The sequence below is a fragment of the Phascolarctos cinereus genome, unplaced genomic scaffold (assembly GCF_003287225.1).
Source record: "Phascolarctos cinereus isolate Bilbo 61053 unplaced genomic scaffold, phaCin_HiC Scaffold_5;HRSCAF=322, whole genome shotgun sequence".
NCBI lineage: Eukaryota > Metazoa > Chordata > Mammalia > Diprotodontia > Phascolarctidae > Phascolarctos > Phascolarctos cinereus.
The window spans coordinates 471222341-471243304 of record NW_027555958.1 but is presented as its reverse complement, the minus strand read 5'-3'; the positions used below and the strand labels follow the sequence as shown (position 1 = coordinate 471243304).

The following is a 20964-nucleotide window of genomic DNA, read 5'->3' as shown; positions in this document are numbered from 1 at the left end:
CAAAAGCTGTTGAAAGGCACTAAAAACTGAACAAGGAAAAGGGGCATAGTCAGCATTCCAACTGCCAGACAGCCTTCTTGCATTTTAACTCAAAATCAACTATTGTCAGTTTCCATTCATTCCAAACTGTCCTTGCTTCTGAGCCTTCTAGTGTGGACCATTAGATATGCAGGGAGTGGGGTGTGGAATCTTTTGCATAAAACACTATATACATATGGTTTCTTATGGAAGAAGGTTCCTAGCATGTTATCCTGTATTTGGAGATAAAAACAAAAAGGTGTTTTTCTTTTTTTTCTGTGAGAAGGAATGGCAAGTCATTTGGACTTTCATACATGGATTCCAATTATCCTATTTAAGTCTGAAATTCAAAAAACAATGTTAAAGGTTCTAAATATTCTATTGTCATTAAAAGGCTGAGCAATGAGGGTGGTCTTGAAATGCTGAAACTCCAGACTATGCCCTTGGTCAAACTCCTTCCAAAGCAATTTGGAAAGTATATCTATCTATCCATTTATCCATTCCACTTGTGTCCCAGAAAGCACAAGATGAGTGGGAGTTCAAGATTTTAAACTATATAGTAATTACCCTTATCTCCTCTGGGCTAAGCTTTTTTTTTCTTCTAATATGACAAAAAAAGTTTTTTGTTATTCTCTTAATGCCACATCTCACTTCAATAGGTCTATATCAAATCAAGGAAGGAAGTGGATTTTTATTTAAATGTTTGGTTCCAAGAAAGATATTTGTGAATGTCTTTTCATTTTTTCTTGCAAACTTCAAAGAAGAATTCTTTTGATAGGATTTCCCTGAAGGTTCCCTGAATGTGGAAATGAAAAGAACACTACCTGTACCACTACTACTGCTCCATAAAAAAGATCCTTTAGGCTTTAATCTTCAAGTATTGATATAAATAAACGTGGTTGTTTTTCTTTCAGAACTCAAAATTCAATACACTAAATATGGAGAAATATTTTTTGAACTAATATTTGATTCCTAGATTCCTAAAAGCCAAAAATGCTTATAAAATAATACAAGAAGTAACTGAAGGATTCACTTATATTTGTGAATTACAAATAAAAAAATATAATTTAACCTTAAAACTAGAAAGATGGGCATACCTGTTACAGTAGGATCCATTTACAAGTTGGCCTAATTCAAGTAAAATTGGATTTAAAGAGGGTTACTTTTTAAAGTAGCACTCTGTCTCCCTTTCTTACCCCCTCTTTCTTTCTCTCCTCTTTGTTTCTGTCTCTCCCTCTCTCTGTCTTTTCTCTCTCCTTCACTCCTTTTCTCTCTTTTCCCTCACCTTTCTGTCTGTCTGTTTCTCTGCCTCCCTTTCTGTCTCCTCTCCTCTCCTTTCTGTTTCTCTCTCCCTGCTTCTCTCTCTCTCCCTCCTCTCTCTTTCCCTCCTTCTCTCTCTCTCAGGGTTGGAAGGAATCTCCCCTTCATTTATCTTCACATTCCCACTCATTAGCACTTAGGGGCGCAGTTGCCCATGCCAGCTCCCCAAGAATGAATAATCCATTTCCTTGGAAACATGAAGAATCAACAGGATTAAGGGACTACTTTCCCAGCACTTAACCTCACCCTTTAATCCTTGATTCTTAACTTACATTTCCCAAAATGTTTATTAACATTTCTTAGATAAGATGCTTCACCTTGGGAAAGACAAGATTGTAACTCTTTGTAAAATGCCTTTTGGGGATTAATTTCCAAGGGCCGTTGATGTCATGAGTTCCTGAGATATGTGGTTTGTGTTTGTCGAAGTAGGGAACCCAAGGTTGATAACAGCTCCTTGAGAACTCGCCTCATACTGACCTTGGATCTTCCCACTTAACTGGGTGCCTGTTTAAAATACCCTGGGAAGGAAATGCTAGAACCACCTCCTAGATCTACAATACCTCCAGTCAGGAAGCTTCTTAAGTTCAATTGGCCATTTCTATTTAACAAGGGAGGGAAGCTTTTTTAAAGAATGCTTCTGAAGAGGCTCCTTTGGGCACAATGATTACACCGGAGAAAAAGCAAAGGTGCTTCTGGATCAGAAAAAACCTCAAATTATTTTTATATACATCTATTCCATTGTTAAAAAGTTATGACACTGACCCTATCAACACATCCATAGCCTTACCCATTCACAAATGTCACTGTCCGGAGGTCAAAGCCAAACTAATCCCTTTATATAATTATTATTACAAAATTTTTCTAACTTAGTTTTTAGGAGATATTTCTGATGGTGACTTACCTTCATCGCCTCGAGGTTGCTGAGGAAACATGTAGTTAGTCAATACTCTTTGTTTTGTTTCTGGGTGAGCTTCGGTTTGTAAAGGGATAAGGGCCTTTGACTGCAAACAAAGGAAAAACAAAACAGGATCAGAAAGACAAAAATGTACATATGTGTAATTGAAGAAGTTTTCAACGATACCGAATAAAAGTCTAGCATTCCTCCTTCAAGGCCCTGAATGAAAACTGAACATAAGACCTGGTAGAGTGGGGAGAGGTAAGATATGAGAGTGTATATAATGCGAATGAAGATTGCTGACAAAACATATTTTCAAGCTCTTAGGATTCCAAATTGAATGGCAGTGAAGATTATTATCCAAATTACATAAATATTCTTTAGTCCAAAAATGTCCTAGTCTGGTACCTCATTAAGGTTTGGAGAAAACTCTGGACTCTCAAAGGCAAGGTCAAGGGAGGAACCTGTGGCCTCGAGGCCACATGTGGCCTTCTAGGTCCTTGAGAGCAGTCCTTTGACTGAATCGAAACTTTGCAGAACAAATTCCCAGTGAAGTTTGGATTCCGTCAAAAGGCCACACTTTAGGACCTAGAGGGCCCCGTGTGGCCTTGAACCTGCAGGTTCCCCACCCTTGCCAGGCCAATGGCAAGCCCTATCAAGGTGGAGAGGCTTTGAGTAGAGTTCTGAGGATGATTAAATTATGTCATCTGATGAACAACTTGACTAAGCTTAGAGATGTTCGTCATCACTTGTCCTCAGGATGATGAGTTTTTATCCATGGCAGCCCTCAGGAGATCATAAATATCAGAGAAGGCAGAAGTAATATCACCACAGACAAAATCGCAGAACCCTGAAGCACTGAAGGCAGAATAAAGTTTGGTTTTATTGATCAGCATCACCAAATCTGTGCTCTGTTGGGGAATCTCCAAACTTAAGTTATTTGTTTCTTTTGTTAAGGGAAAAAAAATCTTTATGTATAATTCTGCATGCCCATTCATTTTCAATGATGTGTTTCCCTAGTGATACAGATAATATCTACTAACCTATATAAAGAGCTTTAAGGATTGCAATGCACTTACGTATATGATCTCATGTGTGATCAAGCATAACAATGAAGCTATTACCAAACTCATGAAATGCAGAGTTCAAAGATTTTACGTGATTTAAGATGCCGTGAGAACGGTTACTTTGAATTTTTGCTTTATAATACAGATAAAGGATACATTTATTGACCAAGTAGTGTGAAGTCTCACACACACACACACACACACATGACCTCCATTAATTTTAAAAAAAGTTGATTTATTGAAATACTTTCAAAAAACCCATTGAATATGATATAAGCAATTTTATATAATACTTCAAAGATATGTCTGAAATAGTCAAATTATTTAATATTTTAAAAAGCCTGTTCACTGAATGGCATTTGTTAACATACAAAAAAAATTAAAATTTTTTTTTGATAAAGCATTCCATATGGAAATAAGTCAGGAACACATGAAAAACTGTTATTTTAAAGAAAAAGTTAATGATACAGTCTCTGTTCTATCCAAATTCCCACAAGGGTAAATCACGTTTTTAGTTGAAGTTCCTTATGATTCAGGTCTCTAAAACAGATTCTCTATTTCACATTGATTTCAGAATGCTACATGACTTATAATGATATATAGTGATTTCTTGATGCATTGAAAATTTCACATATTGATAAGATATTTTAGGTGACAGTCCTAGAGTCACCTCAGTAGATAGGATACCTTATTATGAGTGCAGTATCGGGAACATACCTGTCACATGCTCTCTGAACCACTGGTTTAGGGTCAATGAGCAGGTCTCTAAGAGCGGCCAAGGAGTGTGTCCGTGGCCCTGTGCTGCTTCATATGGTTATCAAGGATTTGGATAAAGCAAAGATGGTATGCTGATCAAATTTCCAGTGATGTAAAGCTGGAAAAAACAGTTAATGTATGGAAGAATTGGGATTCCCAAAGGTGACAAAGTCTCTAACTTTGGGCAAAATCTAACAAGAATAAAATTAATAATATTAAATGTGTGGCCTTATAATTGGGTAAAGACATCAACTTTACAAGGAAAAGATGAGGGGGAGGTGGTATCTGAAAAGAAGCTAGGGCTTCTAGAAGTGGGCTGCCTGTTTACTATGAATCAAGGGTATGATATGGCAGGCAGAGAAGCCAACATGATGTGGGCTGCAGAACGAGTCCAGCGTCCAGAAGGAAGTGGGCGATGCTCTTTCCTTTTCTGCTCTAGCCAGATCACATGCAGAGTACACGGGGCAGTTTAGGCACCATCACCTTTTAGGAGGGCATCTAGGTGAAGGTGTCCAAGATGGCACAAGACCTCAAGACCTTGTTACATGAGCTTCTTTCCTAGAGAAGAAAAGCCTTAGTTGTGACATGACATTCGTGTTTAGGTTAACAGGGGGCTGGCGAGCATTCACAACTTGCTCTGCAGATGCAATCCCCTTTTTGGAACAGGTTGAGGAGTCTGCTTCCAGAAAGCCATGACGATGTATAATGGAAGGGCCATACCCCAATTTGGAGCAGCTGAGTGTGGTCTGATAACCATGTGGTAAAGAGAAGGACAATTGATGGGCAGCATAGCCAGAAGTGGGGGCCTACAGAAAGCACAAAGTGGACAAAGTGAAATATCCTCATTCCTTCTTGGCTGTTTTCACATGGAGGGAGAAGGAGTAAGGCCTCGGTGGGAGTAGGACTCAGGCCTTTTTATTCTTTCTAGGCTGGCAGATACTGGGCTCACAAATGCATGGCCCTGCTCTTTCTTCTGTCTCTTGTGTTTATTTTTCCAACCTCTGGGTGAAGGTGTGTTATAAGATAGCTATTGCTTCGTTAGCTTTGAAAGGTCAGAATAGCAAGCCATCACAGGTCTAGGGGCCAGAGGCTTGTGGGAAGCCAGATTGTGAGGAGAGCAGTCCCAAGTGACCTGACTCAGCATGGATGAAACACCATCAAGAGGGAGCTACAGAGATTTGTCCATTGGGTACGGTGAATTCATTGTGGGGGCTAATGCTTTGTAGAAAATACCTTATGTTTGAGCCCACTCTCTTGCAGGACCTGAGGAGGCAAAGGGGAAAATGTACCCTCAGGTAACAGGGTGTGTAGTGGGGGATGCTTTACAACTTCTATTCTTGCTATAAGTAAGAACGTTCCATATACAAAATGTCCCACTGAAAAAAACTAATTTATGTAAGTGGATAAAGGAAATGGATGCACCAGTCATTGCCAGTTAGCAATGAATGAATGAACAAAGCATTTCTTTAGTGCTTACTATGTGCAAGGCACTAGGGATACAAATTGAAAGTCCGACAGCCCCTTCTTTCCAGGAGCTCACATTCAAATGGGGAGACACCATGAGAGATTTCAGCTACAACTTCTGTGCGAAGGTCCCATGGTCCTTAAGCAGCAAAGCAGATGGTCGTGTCTCTTTCTGAATGCCATTTCCACTTTGAGTCAGTTTCTGATGAAACGTTTGATGGCCAAGGACTCTCCTTTCTGGGTCTTTGTTTGCTGTGGCTCTAGCACCTGCAGAAGGAGGTCCAGGCTCTATCTCCATGGCAGCTGTTTCTTAGGACAGTGGCTGAGGGCACTGGGGTAGAAGCCTGGCTATTCTGAGGGCTCTTGGGTTCAGGGGCCTGTGCTGTCTAGACCTGCTGGGGTCTGAGGAGATATGGTGGTCAAGGTGGTGGCGGTTTGAGAACACATTGTGGTAAGGGACTTGAGCAGTTAGAATTAGGGAAAAATCACCCCATCCCTTCAAGCGTACCCTTAGAACTCTTAGGGAGAGATTTTGCCAGCCCAGCTCTGGCACTGGACCTGCTATGGTGCTTCTATATTAGGAGAGTGAGTATAGAGTTTCACCACACAAGCAATTGAAGGGCCCTTGTGTGGATGAGGGATTAGGCTTCATCTGCTTGGCTAAACAAGGGAAGAAGTGGGTGGCTGTTGCAGAGAGTCAGACTGAGTACTGATGAAAGGAAAAAACTTCCCAAGAATCAGGGGAAAGCAGAAGTGGGAAGGGCCACCTAAGGAAAGGATAGAACTGCCCAATTGAGGATTGTCCTCCTTGTTTGGAAAATCTTAGAAGTTGCTCGAAGATTTTTAAGCAATGAGACAGAGGCACCCTGGTTGGCAACAACAACAACAGTACAGATATTGTCATTTATACAGTGATTAAGGCTGATAAAGCACATTCCAGATAGTCCTTCTGACTGTGCTGAGAAGCAGCTCTCCAGGGTTGATCATCCCCATTTCACAGAGGGGACTTAGAGGGTAAAGTAACTTCCTCTAGACACACACCCCTAGTAGGTTCCAAGGGCAGAATTTGAACCTGGTGCTCTTTTGACTCCAAATCCAGAATTCTTACCATCACAACCACAAGTCTAAGATGCTATGATTCTGAATTGCACTGATGGCTGGAGCACAAAAATCACGGAGGGAAGCAATGCATGATCAAGCTGAGAAGGTGGGGCGCTGCACCCCATTGTAGAGGGCAAGCAGAGGAGCTTGTCTGATAATGGAAAACCAAAGAAGAGTTTTGAGCCAAGGAGTGACATGACTATGTCTATACACAAAAAAAATTATTCATCAATTAATCAATCAGCAACCATTTGTTAAGCAGCTGTTATGTGTCAGGGCAAGTTCTATGAACCAGGGATATAAATACAAAAAAAAATGCCATAACTCCTACTCCAAAGTAGCTTTTACCTTGTTAAGGGTGGGGTACAACAGACACACATGTAAGTATATAAGGAATCAATAGAAGGTGGTTAAATACCAGGTTATTAGGGAGGGAGGACACTGGCAACTTGGGGGATCAGGAAAGGCTTTGGGTGGAAGGTAGCACTCAAGCTATGTTTTAAGGACAAAGGGATATTCAGAGGCAGGATGAGGAAGGAATGCATTCCAGGTGGGGGAGATGGCCAACTCAAAGACACAAAGAATGGAAATGAGGCATTATGTATGCAGAAGAACAAGGTCAGCTTGACTAGGCTGCAGAAGATGGCAAAAGAGTAATCTGTAATAAAGCTCGAGAGACAGTGTAAGGCCAAGTGGCAAAGGGTGTTCAAGACCAAGCATGACTCTCTATCTTATCCTCAAATCAAGAGGGAACCACTGGAACTGAGTGGGCAAGTGACATGTTCCTAACTGCACTTAAGGAAACTTACACAGATTGAAGCATGGAGAGACTTGAGGCAGAGAGGGACCATTGCATCACTGTAGAAAAGAGATGTGAGTGCTGAAGAGATGGTGGTTACTTGAGTGCAGATGACTTAGAGGTTGAAACAGCCAGATTTGTGATTGGTTGCTGTGGGGTTAGGAAGAAAGAGGAGTTGGGGATAGTGCTAAGGTTATAAATGTGGGAGACTGGAGGAATGACATACCTTTTTATAGAAACAGGCATGTTTGGAAGAGGGGTGGACTTTGAGGAGAGATCGACAAGTTGTGTCTTGGAGATATTGGGTTTAAAATGTCTCCAGGACATCCAGATTAAAATGTCATCTAATAGGTAACTGGGGATGCAGAACTGAAACTCTGGAGAGAGACTGGGTATATAGATCTGGGAATCATCTTCATAAAAGATGATACTAGAAACTATGGGAGCTAATGAAATTAGAGGTTAGAGAGAGAAAAAGGTACAGGACAGAGCCCTGGGGAACATCCCTCAGGCAGGGAGGGTGATGTCAGTGATGATGTAGCAGTACGAAGGATGGATTGGGAAAGGGAGGGAAAGGAACAAACATCTATTAAGTGCCTACTGTGTGCTAGGCACTGTGCTGAGTGCTTTACAAATAATCTCATCTGATTGAGTGAGGAGTATTGGAAAACTGGTCCAAGAATGTGGTGGCAGTAAGGATAGAAAGATGGGGATGGATATGAGATAATAACCAGGATTAAAAAAATAGCAACTATTTCATTGTATTTTTAGATGATAGAATTTGTCTGTAATCCTCACTTTTGATATTTATACTGTAAGTACACATGAAAATGCAGAACCAGTAGAGCACAAAATTCCAGGAGTAGTTTTATAGGAAAATCTTTTATATTTATATATATTAGTCTATATGTCTATATAGATATATATGTATATACCTATGTATCTATGGATACATATGCACATATATACATATACACATATACAGATGTGCATATCTGTATGTACACACATATAAATTTGTGAATAAGTTGAATTTAATTCTTCTTGTCTTGTATAGTCATGTCTGACTCTGTGATCCCATTTGTGGTTTTCTTGGCAAAGATACTGGAGTGGTTTGCCTTTTCCTTCTCCGATATAATTAACAGCTGGTGAAAAAGGAGCATTAAGGCCTCCTTCTGAGAATTGTGTCAATGATTTTTTTATGTCTTCCTTTTAAAGATGAAATTAAGTTACAATCTCTAAATTCACTGGTCATTTTTGTGTTACCTCTGACTAAGAACTGAGGCGCCAGATACACACTGTTATGAGCCAAAAGATGCAAGATGCGAACAAGAAAGCTTTTGTGGTTTGTTGTTAAAAAGTAACCAACTACATAGTAGAAATGTGGAGTCTCGAGGACCCTCAAACTCTCAAACGTGAAAAAGAAGAACATTTTAAATGAAGGGCTATTTCCATATTTGAAGTGGGCCCTTTTCTCTCCTTCCTTCCTCTCTATTCTTCAGCTTGCTGAACTTACAAGTTTCCATGGATCTGAGTATTATCTCTGTGCAGATGATGCTCAGACCCATTTCATCTCCCTTCTGATCTCTCGTCCTACATAGCCAACTTGACTACTGAACCTATCTCACCGAGGTCATCCACGATCATAAGCCAGGTGTCATCCTCGACTCATGACATTCTCCCACTCCTCATATACAATCAGGTGACAAGTTCTGGTGATTCCACATCTTACCAGCTTTCATGAGTGTCCCTTCCCTCTTCTGACACTGCCATCAACTGGCGCACACTCTCACCATCTCACTTCTGCACTACTGACATCACCTTCTGCTCTGTGTCTCAGACTTAAGACTGCCTTGGCTCCAGCCCATCCTCTCCTCAACTATCAAATGAGCTTTCTAAACTATCCATCTCATCATATCTTCTCCTTGGCTCCCTCCCCTGCTCTACTCAATAGCTTAATGACTCTCAATTACCTCCAGAATGTAATATAAAAGTTTGTTTGGCTTTCAAAGCCTTTCTTAACCTGGACCTGTTCTACCTTCCCAGTCTTCTTATATCTTACTCCTCTGTAAGTATCCTATAATCCACTGGCATCCAGTGGCTCTTCTCACAATATACTCCATCTCTTGATTCCATGAACTTTTGCTAGCTGTCCCCCACCTCTGGAACTTTCTCTCTCCTCTCTCTGTGTCCTGGTTTCCCTGGCTTCCTTCTGGTCTCAGAAAATCCCAGCTTCTACAAGAAACCTGTCCCAGTTCCTGTTCATTTAAATGTCTTCTCTCTGATGTTTATCTCAAATTTATCTTGTCAATGTCATCTCTCCCATAAACTGTAAGTCCCTTTGACAGCAAGGGACTGTTTTTTTCCTTCTTTTGTATCCCCGGAACTTAGCATAGTATCTGGCACCCAGTAAGTAATGAAGAAGTGGTCATTAACTTGACATTATTTGAATTGAAATGAATTCCACTCATTTAATATAGTTTCTTTTGTCTAACAGTCCAAGTATTCTAATAAAGATGTAACATAAACATCTCTCTCTCTCTCTCTCTCTCTCTCTCACTCCATACAAACATACATAGTTCCATGAAGGAAGTGATTCTCTCATATGAAAACTGTATGCCTTTCCTTAGAACAGTTCACACAATAGAAAATGAACAAATGTTTGTTGAATTAAATCAAACATAAAATTATAAAAATATACATAAGGGAAAGCCCAGAAGTAGATGAAGAATATAAGGGAGAGATGGGATGAAAGGGGAATAAAAACTCATTTCAGGACCTACTCTTCCATGCATATTTCCTAGTCAAAATCTGGCCTATAATTAACTTTCATTAACTTTGAATTACTATAGCAATTATCAACTTATATTATAAATGTACCCCTCATGCTTGGGGAGATCTCCTATAGCTTAATTTGCTATATTGCTTGATTAATACCTTTTATTAAATCAATTAATCAATCAAAATCATTTATTAAGAACCTAGTAGGTGTCAAGCACTGGCCTAGGTACTGGGGACAAATACAAAATATGAAACAATCCCCACTCTCAAGGAGCTTACATTCTAGCAGGGACCACAACATGCATGTGTGTATGTGTTTTTGTGTGGAGAAGAAATAGATACCAGTTCATTCAATACTGGGAAACATTTCAGGGAGGGCACTAGAAGTTGGAAGGATTGGGAAATTTTGAGTGCAGGAGATGATTCTTGAGCTTTATCATAAAAGGAAAGAAGGATTGAAAGGATGGAGATAAGGAGAGGGTAGAATGTAGCTATGAGAGAAGGGATGGGGAATGGGGAGGGTCTTGAGGCAGAGAGACTAACCAGAAGGCTATTGTAACAGTTCAGGCATGAAGGTGATGAGGGCCTACACCAGGGTAGTGGTAGTATCAGAGGAGAGGAGGGTGGAGAGACTTTACAAAAGTAAAAGCAACAGACCTTGGCAACAGATAGGGCAGAGGGAACTGGAAGGCTAAGTCAAGAATGGCCCCTCAATTGAAAGCCCAGTGACAGGAAGGTTGGTGAGATCCTTGACAATAACAGTAAAGTTAAAAAGAGGGGAGGGTTTGGGGAGAAAATGATGTGGTCGGTTTTGGACATGGTGATTTAAGACAGTTCAAGATGTCCAATTGACAGCTGGAGATCAGACACTGGAGGTCAGCTGGGAGGTAAGGACTGGATAAATAGATTTGACAATCATTAGCACAGAGATAATCATTGAATCCTTGGCTGGTGATGAGATCACCAAACAATAGAGTATACAGGGAGAAGAGAAGGCCCAAGAAGGAGGCCTGGAGGCCACCCATCATTAAGTAGCAGGTGTGGCCTGCATTAAGATCTAGCAAAGAAGACTGTGAAGGATGAGTTGGGCAGATAAGAGGCATACTACAGTAGGGTAGTTTCATGGCAACCTAGAGAGAAGAGAGTAGGCATTTGACAATGTTAAAGGCTGCACAGAGATCAAGAAGGATGAGCCTTGAAAAAAGGCCATTAGATTTTCCAACAAAGAGATCACTGATAACATTGGAGAGAGTAATTTCATTTGAATCAAGAAGCTGGTCATCAAAACGTAGAGATTTTAGAAAAGAGGGAGAAAAGAAAGTGGATGCATCAATTGCAGACTGCCTTCTCAAGTTTAGCTACAAAAAGGAAGAGAGGTATGGGCCTGGTGGGGATAGATGGCCAGGTGAGAGTTTTTTTTTTGAAGATGGGGACTATAAGAATATGTGTGCAGGCAGTAGGAAAGCAGGTAACAGGGAAAGACTGAAGATTAGTGAGAAAGTTTGGAGAAGAGAGGGGAAAATCTCTGGACGAAGATGGGATTGAATAGGATCACTTTGCATATAGAGGGGTTTGGCTTGGCAAGGAGAATGGCCATCTCTTCATGTGAAACAGGGGTCAAGGAGGAGATAGTAGCAGCAGGCATTTAATGATGTGAGATGAGGAACAGGGGGAAAAAGAGGTCTCTCAGTGAATGACCTCAATTCTTTCAGTGAAATATGAGGCAAGTTACTCCACTCAGAGGGTGGAGCCATGGGAGGTTTGAGGAGGGACAGGTAGGTTTAGAGAAGCCTCGGTGCTGCATAGGACGGTGAATTAGTTAGGGAGAAATAAAATGGCTCATCTCAGCAAAGGCCCAGTTGAGATTATGTAGCATAAATTTGCAGTGGACCCAGTTAATCGTTTTCTCCAGATTTATTCAGAAATATTTGAGGAGTAGTGAAGGCAATGAACTGTGACAGGCTAAGGGGGCCAGGGAATCTAGGGAAGAGGGCAGCATAAAGGTGAACTGGTTCACCGAGGAGGCACGCTGCAGAAGCGAGGAGCGATGGCCTAGAAGAGCACTGAGTGGAGGGACCGGATGTAACCGTGAGGACAAAGAATGGAGTCTGGAGCTGCAAAGCAGAGGGATGACAACAGACTGTGGCCAGAGAAGGGGATTTCAGATTTCACGAGGGTAGAAGTGGTGTATTTGTGCATGGTGGAGAGAGGGAGCTATGACTCTCTCTGTGCGTGCCTGAGCTGGGGGAGAGGAGTGGGTCATGAGAAGCGAGTAAGAGAAGAGCAAGATGTATGCTGAAGCCCCCTTTTATGAGGGCAAGAGCTGGGGAAGAGAGAAAGACTGCGAGCCAGGCCCTGGACTTGGTGAGGAGCGAAGCGTCCTGGGGTAGGCAGACAGCAGCTGCGGACTGTGATTGGGGGACAGACACGGGACCAAGGTTGGCTGGTTGATGCCCTTTGTTCTCACAGAGGTCCAACGTGACGTCACTACGTTGGAGTCAAAGGACAGTGGGCCTGACTGTGGCTGATCAGATTAATATGAGCTCAGCAGGCTCTACCACGGGCCACGCACAAATAATCCACACGAGCATCCCATGAGTGAGGGCGATAGAGACTGGAAGTAGAAGAGGGGAGCACAGTGTGTTCCAGCTACCCCACCTCTTCCAGTGAGTTGGGTGCGATCGGTTGAAGTGTAACCAGTGCTGGAAAGGGCAGCCAGAAGGCTGTGTCATTGGGCCGGGAGTGGGGGGTGGGTGGGGGGAGGCGGGAGCCAGCTCTCAGTGAAAGCCAGAAGATGGAAGTGGGAGAAAGGAAAACATTTACAATGAAAGCAAGTTTGTTACCCATGGAGCAGACATTCCCAAAAGCACAGTGGAAGGAGTGGGTGTCTTCTGAGTGAGATATTTGGGGGATTGTGAGTAGAATGGGAACAGAGGAGCAGCAGTTGGAGGGGTAACCTTGGGCAGCTCATTAAACCATTCTAGGACTCAGTTCTCCATCTGTGAAGGAGAGAGTGTGTTTAGATGGTCTTTACAACTCTTTCTAGCTCTGTCTTTAATGCCATTATGTAGGACTGAAGGTCAGGGAAGTGATTAGGGCTAGATTTATAGATCTAATGTCATGTGAATAGAGGCGATAATTAAACCTATGGATGTTAATGATGCCATCAAGTGAAAGAGTATAGAGAGGGACCTCGGGGAACACTCATGGGTAAGAAGTGTGGCACGGATCATAAACCAAAAAGGAGAAAATCTCTAGGAAGAGAGGCGAACAACAACGTCAAACACAGAAGATAGGTCAAGGAGGATAAAGACTCAGGAAAGACCAACACACTTACAATTACGAGGTCATTGGGAACTTCAGGGAGGGCAACTGCAATTGAATGATGAGGGGAAGGAAGTAGAGGCAACTAGAATAGATAGTTTTATTCCCCTAGAAGTTTCATAAAGGAAGGAGAGGTGTGGGGTGTGGTTTGATGTGATGCTAGAGCCTAGGAAGGTTTTTTTTTTAATGATGGTGTAGAATTGGGCGCGTTTGAAGGCTGTTGGGCAGGAACCATTAAACAGAGAAAGATTAGTGGTTAGAGGGTGATGGGGGGATCTGCTAGACAAGATGGGAGGGTATAGGATCAAAGGTGCGTTTATTATTGGATATGATGCCCTGTGGTCGGCTCGTCAAAGTGTACACACTGGCGCGAGCTCTTTAGCTATGGTTTTAAGTAGGCGTTAAGCCAAGTTGTATCTAGAACCTAGAATAGCTTTTCTAGAGGGTTCACATAGAAAAATGGGTATCCTATAGGTTACTTCGTGAGTTCTCTGTGCATGCATAGAAATCTATTTACACAACTTTCCCTTTTCTCCCACATCAGAATTATTTCTTTCAGGATTTTATTGTTAACTTTCTATCATCATTGAGTTGACCCTCTTTTGACTTTAAATCCAAAATATCTATCCTTTTTCTTACGTCTTTGGAACCTATTCTCCTAAAATCTAAGGTGCATGCCAGATTATCTCCAGATTTCATCTCCTATGTCACAGATCCTAGGATGGCATGGTCACTTCGCATCCCTTTTACTTGCTCTTACCCATTCCTATAATTACATCCCTATAACCCATTCCTCCTTGTTAGTGAAGATTAGATCAGAATGGATTTCTCCTTTTCAGATTCTCCAAATTTTGAAGGATGAAATTATCTTTAAAACAAGTCAAGAAATTGTTGGCATTTCTGTTTTTGGTGCGTGTGCACACACACACACACACACACACACACAGAGGGAGAACTCCAAAGGATGTCCTTACTGAAGTTCCTCCATCACCAATAATAATAATAAATAACAACAATAATAATAATGATAGCTAGTATTTATATAGCACTTACTACAAACCAGGCACTCATTCTACTAAGCACTTTACAAATATCTAATTTGATCTTCACAACAATCCTGTGAAGTAGGTGCTTTTATTATTTTCATTTGATAGATGAGGAATCTGACACAGGCAGAGATGTAGAGACTTGCCCAGGATCACACAGCTAGTAAAGTGTCTCAGGCTGGATTTGAACTCAGGTCTTCCTGACTTCAGGCCCAGCAGTCTGTGGGCTGCCACAACTACTCTGCTATTTAGCTGCCACTCTGCCAGGGTGAGATCTGCTTCCCAGCTTCCCATTTCTTTCTTTTTCAGCCAAGGGCTTTGCAGCATACCTTGGCAACAGCAGGACATATTGCTCTGCTTCTATTAACCTTCATTCAGGTGTTCTCCACTGGCTAGCTCTGCTTCTTGTTTCGTCATATGACACATCTACAATTTTAAATCCACCTCTTCTTCCTTTATCTATCAAGCTTCTTTCGAGTAAAGCAGATTCATTCAGAGCCATAGTCCCTATGTCTCATCCTACCAAGTTTCGGTAATATCTATGCAGTCACCTTTGTCTCCCATGTTAGGCTTGATCATTCATTTTTCTGGTTATCCTGACTCCCAGCCTGCTCTCCCAGGCTGCCTTCATTGTGTTGATGTCGTGGAAGCACATGGGCAGTACATTGACTCTTCCTGGCTCTTGCTACTTGACTGACCCATCTCCTTTTCAAGTCATACTTCTGTCTGATCGCATCCTTTGGGGAACCTGTGGCCACATGGGGCCCTCTAGGTCCTCAAGTGCAGCCCTTTGATTGAATCCAAACTTCCCAGAACAAATCCCCTTAATAAAAAGATTTGTCCTGCTAAGTTTGGATTCAGTCAAAGGGCCTCACTTGAGACCTGAGATGGCAATATGGGGCCTTGGGGTCGCAGGTCCCCCACCCTTGCCTTACACCATTTTCCTACTATAATTATCCCGGGGCAATATGATACAACCTGCTAATGACTGCAATTCCTCTTATCTCTGGCCCTTTGGGAACAAGATAATGTTAATTTTTGAGAGGCTTGCCATCATATTGTGTCACTGGATGAATGAATACTGATTAAAAACATGAGCTGTTGCTTCTGGAAGAAGCTTGAGGGCATTTAAAATATGGCACATCCATCCTTCTCTTCAGCTACCATTAAATTCTAAGGGCAGACTGTTGTTCACCCTTAGTGACTGTCCAAGATACAGGTGTTGTTGGAGCAGCCATATGGGTTATCCATCTCACTGAACGTCCGCATCTGAATAAGAGCCATTTTTCATTCACGTGGTTTGTCCTGGTGAATAGTTAGGTCATGATCTTCTGAGTCAACATGGATCTTCTCCAGTCAGTTCAGGAGGGTTTAGGGCTTGAGGCAATGAGTACAATTCACAAAGAAGGGCATCTGGAAGACCTCACCATCTATGCAGAATCTCTCTTCAGTTTGGACTCTGTGCTAGCCACAGTGATGATAATACTAATAACATAACAATTATAGCTAGCATTTGTATAGCACTGTAACATTTGCAAAATACTTTACAAATGGCCCATTTTATCCTCTCTGCCATCCTCTATGACAGTGGCAAGCAGCCTTGTGAGAATACATCTCCTATTTGAAGTCTCATTTCCTATTAATAATTTGAGGAATGTTGAACAAAGTTATCTCAGGGGTACATTTTTCCTAATATTGTATGGTTGTGACATACATGGATGATACCATGTTTAATGCAGACCTTTACAGGGACCTTTTGCTGTACTGATTAAATGCTTTTCTTTTTGATAGTGACAACAGAAGCACAGTGAAATTAGATATTCTCCATGTTTTAGTCAACTGTATGATTATTAAAAAAATATAGTTAGCTTTAGATCACTGTTGACAAAAGCCTGCCTATTCCCTTTGCAAAAATTCATCAAGTATGTCCTTAATGTATATGTAGATCATTCTCGTAAAGATTTGCAGAGATAAGTCAGCCAGTAGTAATATTTCTTCCAACAAATTTTTCATTAATAATAAGATGAGCTACTTTTCCCAAGAGTTGTATTGATTTCATTCTTTGCTCCAATAGGTTGTTGGTCTGACTGTGCGCACAACGGCTGATTTATAAATGGTTTTCATGTGAGCAACTAGTTGTTTCTTGTATGCTGAAATAGCCAGTGTTGAAATATCAATTTAATGTGTGTGATGCTCATGGGTGCTTATTATGACCAGTTCCTCCTGATGCCTTGATGAAAGTTTCCATAATAGATTTGCATGAGATTTCCTTAGAGTTTACGAGGTTTTGACCTCCAATTTCTTATTCCTAAATCCTATTTTCTACCATATTTTTCATTGTACTCTCATATGCCAAGCTTTATGTTTATGTCACCAAGAATTAAACATGTAATACATACACATCTAGCATACATTCATTTAATTTGAAGGATCTCATACAATTTCTCTACTTCATCCTCTTCCATGGATGTTGTGGAGAAGTTATGTTTATTTTCATGATGGTCTATTTGCAAATGCTTTTTGTGAATATATCATGTAATATGACAAAATAATCCATAAGATTACAGCTTTTGTTTCCTTTTGATACAATTCTCACTTCCTTTCTTTGCCTTTGCAAGGAGAACCAATGAGCCCTCCTTCTACTTACTTGACATTTCTCTGTATTTTCTGGTTTCATTTATAGTGATAATGTCAGAATTGATAAGATTCACAAATTGATATGTGCTTTTTGTTTGTTTGTTTGATGGGTGGCCCTTGCCCAAGAACTTATCACAAGTGGTCAAGCTCCTGGTGACAAGCCTTTGTGTTCCCAGCTAAGCTGGTCCTTGCGAAGCAGACAAGATCAGTTGTTAGGATAGTACTGAGCTTTCTCTTCATGGTGAAATCTTCCAGGGCTGGGGCTCTGCTGACACAGCCTTGGCGAATCTGGGTCTTCTGACATGTCGTGATGATGTGCTAAAGCAGGCTCCATGGAACTCAGCAAGTAGAACTTTATCCACTTAGTGCACATTTAAATACTACTCATGATTTCACTTTCCTTTCAAACATAAATTATTACATACATCTGGTTTTACTAATAATCAAAGATATCAAAGTACACTCGTATTTTGATGACACATTAATCTTTTGATTATGAGGAGATAATTCTTAAAATTCCTTACTTGATTGTCGGAAAGCCACAAAGCAGCAAGCTCTTTCAGTTTGGTAAATGAGAATGGCAAATTCTTCAGCCTGCAAATAAAACAGTATTTTAACATTATGGATGAATTGTGGATACAATCACCTTTTACTTTATGAGAGCATATTTTAAATAGCTATATTCTATGATTACTACTGAAAAGCTTAAATTCTAGCAGGTCACATTCAACTCAGTCATCCCAATATGATAGAGAGGATTCTGGCCTGGGAGTCAGGGGACCTGGGCCTTCGTCTTGGCTCCATCATCAGCTAACTTTGTGAACATGTCAAACACTATGGGTATGCACGGAGGGTTACAGGACTTATTAGAGATCATCTAGTCCAATCCCATCATTTTGAAGATGAAGAAAGATGGCCCAAGAAGTGAACTGACTCGACTAGAATCATACAATGAAAAATGTCAGCATATGAACATGGGTAGCAAGGTGGTGCAGTGGCTAGAGTGCCAGGCCTGGAGTCAGGAAGACTCATCTTCCTGAGTTCAAATTTGGCCTCAAATACTTACTAGCTATGTGACTCTGGGCAAGTCACTTAGCTGTGCCTCAGTTTCCTCATCTGCAAAATGAACTGGAAAAGGAAGTGGCAAACGACTTTAGAGTCTTTGCCAAGAAAACCCCAAATGGAGTCCTGAAGAGCTGGACATGACTGAGAACAACTGAACAACAACAGCTTGATACAGAAGAGTCTAAATTATTGAAGAGTAACGGAGATAAAATTCTAGGAGTCTTGGTCATCTCAAGCTGGCCAGCTTGTGTTTGAGAAACTGTGCTTTGTCTTCTCATTAGCTTTTATCTCTCCTTTGCTATTAAGTATGAATCTCTTTTCTGTGTCTTAAGTAATGGAAATACAGTTGAATCTTGTGACTTAAGAAGGTGTCATTGAAAATAAACTTCAAATGCCAACATTTTCATATGTGTAATACAAGTTATACTTGGTAATAATAATCATTAGCATTTATGTAGTGCTTTATGTTTGCAAAGTGCTTTACAAATATTATCTCATTTTATCCTCACAAAGTCCCTGGGAGGAGGGCGTTGTTATAATTCCCATTTCACAGATGGAAAACTGAGGCAAAGGCTAAGTGATTTGCCCAGGGTCATACAGGCAGTAAGTGTCCAAAGATGTATTTGAGCTCACACCTTCTTGGCTCTAGATCTCACTGTGCTGCCAAGATGTCTATTTGGTAAAGATATTATTTTAGTTTATTATATTATTATTTTTCATTGTGTTGGCTAATAAGCTTTTGATGGTAACACTCTTGTTAATAATATAGATATCTTCCTTTTGAATTCATTGCATTTTAATGCTAAATGTGAATAAACTATCCTTGAGAGATTTGGTTCAGTAGTTTGAACTTTAATTTAAAAAGTGAAATTATGGTTCTACAATTTCATAATTAGGCCTCATAAGAAGAGACAACTACCTCAAGATCATATTTATTCAGTTTTCATGGAAATCTAACCTCAGGTGTATAACTTCAATTACTACTTATCTCGGGATGGGGGGGAAGCTAGTGTTATTTTTCATAGGGAACAGCAAAGTGGCAAAGTAGATAAGATAGCTGGGCCTGGACTCAGGAAGATTGATCTTCTGGGTAAAATCCAGCCGTGGTCACTTCCTAGCTGTATGAACCTAAGTCACTTAACTGTTTGACTCAGTTTCCTCATTTGTAAAATGAGAAGGCAATGGCAAATCACCCCAGTATCTTTGTCAAGAAAACCCCAAATGGGGTCATGGAGAGTTGGACGTGACTGAAAATGAGTGAACAACCAGAACGACATTTTTCATAGCCTTAGCTTGGTATTATGTCATATCATTATAAAAGAAAAGCAAAAACCAAGTTGTGTTTAAAGAATTGTTTTCAAATTTAAAAACCAAAGATTAATTAAAATAGTCTCTGGTAGTACAGTAATCACCACAGTGAAAGAAGAGGAAGCACTAAGCAAGCTTCAATTCATTCTTGCTCTCAGTGTCTCAGGCAACTTCTCATATACTAAGAGCGAGGTAGAGAGCTTTGTACACATTGCACTGAATTAACTCGTAAACCTTTTTTCTCAAGACTAATCTTTAAATTTGGAGGTAATCGATGTGACTAAATATATTTCAGTTGCCTTGGTACTCTTTTGTCTTCCAGGAAACACGTAGCTGCTCATTTCCTACTCTTTTCTCTTCAGGACAGCAGGAATACCAATGAGACTAGGAGGGATTTCATATTGCTTCCAACTGAATCTAAGTAATTTGAGCTTAGCAGAGTCTTCAGGTACACTTTTGGAGTTAATTAATGTTTGTCAAGAGGGTGAAAATACCCATATGGAGAGCATCGGGGACTTATTTTTAGGAATTCATGTAATTTGTAGAGTTACCTTTAAATACAAGTAACAGGCTGTTCAGAAGTCTCTGATGTGTTGTACCTTCTAGGTAGGTGTTTATTGTGTAGTCTAAGTAAGCTCCCTCTCTGCCTTTAGGAAGGTGGCTTTCCACAAGCTTGTATCGTCATTCCCAATCTGGTCTCTGCTTTCCTTTGGGTTATTTTACTCTACTTGGTACTCCTTTAGGGTCTGTTATGGTTTGGGGCCATAGGGACACTGGCATTTATGCAAAACATGTAATAAGCATTTGCTGAATGAGTTGCTGAGGACAGCAGGTGCTGAGGTGGCAGCAGGAAAAAAACAAAATTGTTTTGGCTTCATTATATTCTTATCAAGTCGTTCATTGAATTCTTGGTCTTTTCTTTTAGGTCTCTCCCCATTGAATTTGGCATTGTAACCATGTTCCAGCACAGGCTAGCAGGTCTCTTTGATCTGATGCCAAACCTGCATGGTCAATCCCTAGCCCGAGGTTAGTCCTCATCACCCACTTGCCCCCATTTCTACTCCCAGAATGGTGTTCATCGGATCAGTTACACATTTATAGTGTCTAACCATATTGGCCCATATTGGGAATCATCGCATTCCTGTCTCATCCACTCTCCATTGCTGCTCAAAACCTCTGCAGACAAATAAGCCAGACTTGATGCTCCTTCTACACGACAACCCTTCCAATGTCTGCTCTCCTTTTTGTTTTCTTCTTCAGGCTCAACGTCCCCAGTCCCGCTGTTCTTCACATGGCATGCTCTCCAGGACTTTCACCATCTAGATTGCCTTCCTCTGGATGTTCTGAAGCTTCAGAGTGTCCTTGCTAAAATGCAGTGCTCGG

The 20964-nt window shown here is 40.9% G+C and overlaps 1 protein-coding gene across 1 annotated transcript in view; it reads right to left on the bottom strand.

The window, feature by feature from the left end:
• Nucleotides 1–20964, bottom strand: part of LRRC7 (leucine rich repeat containing 7) — a 588365-nt gene that overhangs the window by 110685 nt on the left and 456716 nt on the right. The window contains 2 exon segments of the mRNA XM_020993127.2: nt 2240–2339; nt 17733–17802. Coding sequence (XP_020848786.1) covers nt 2240–2339; nt 17733–17802 — 170 coding nt within the window.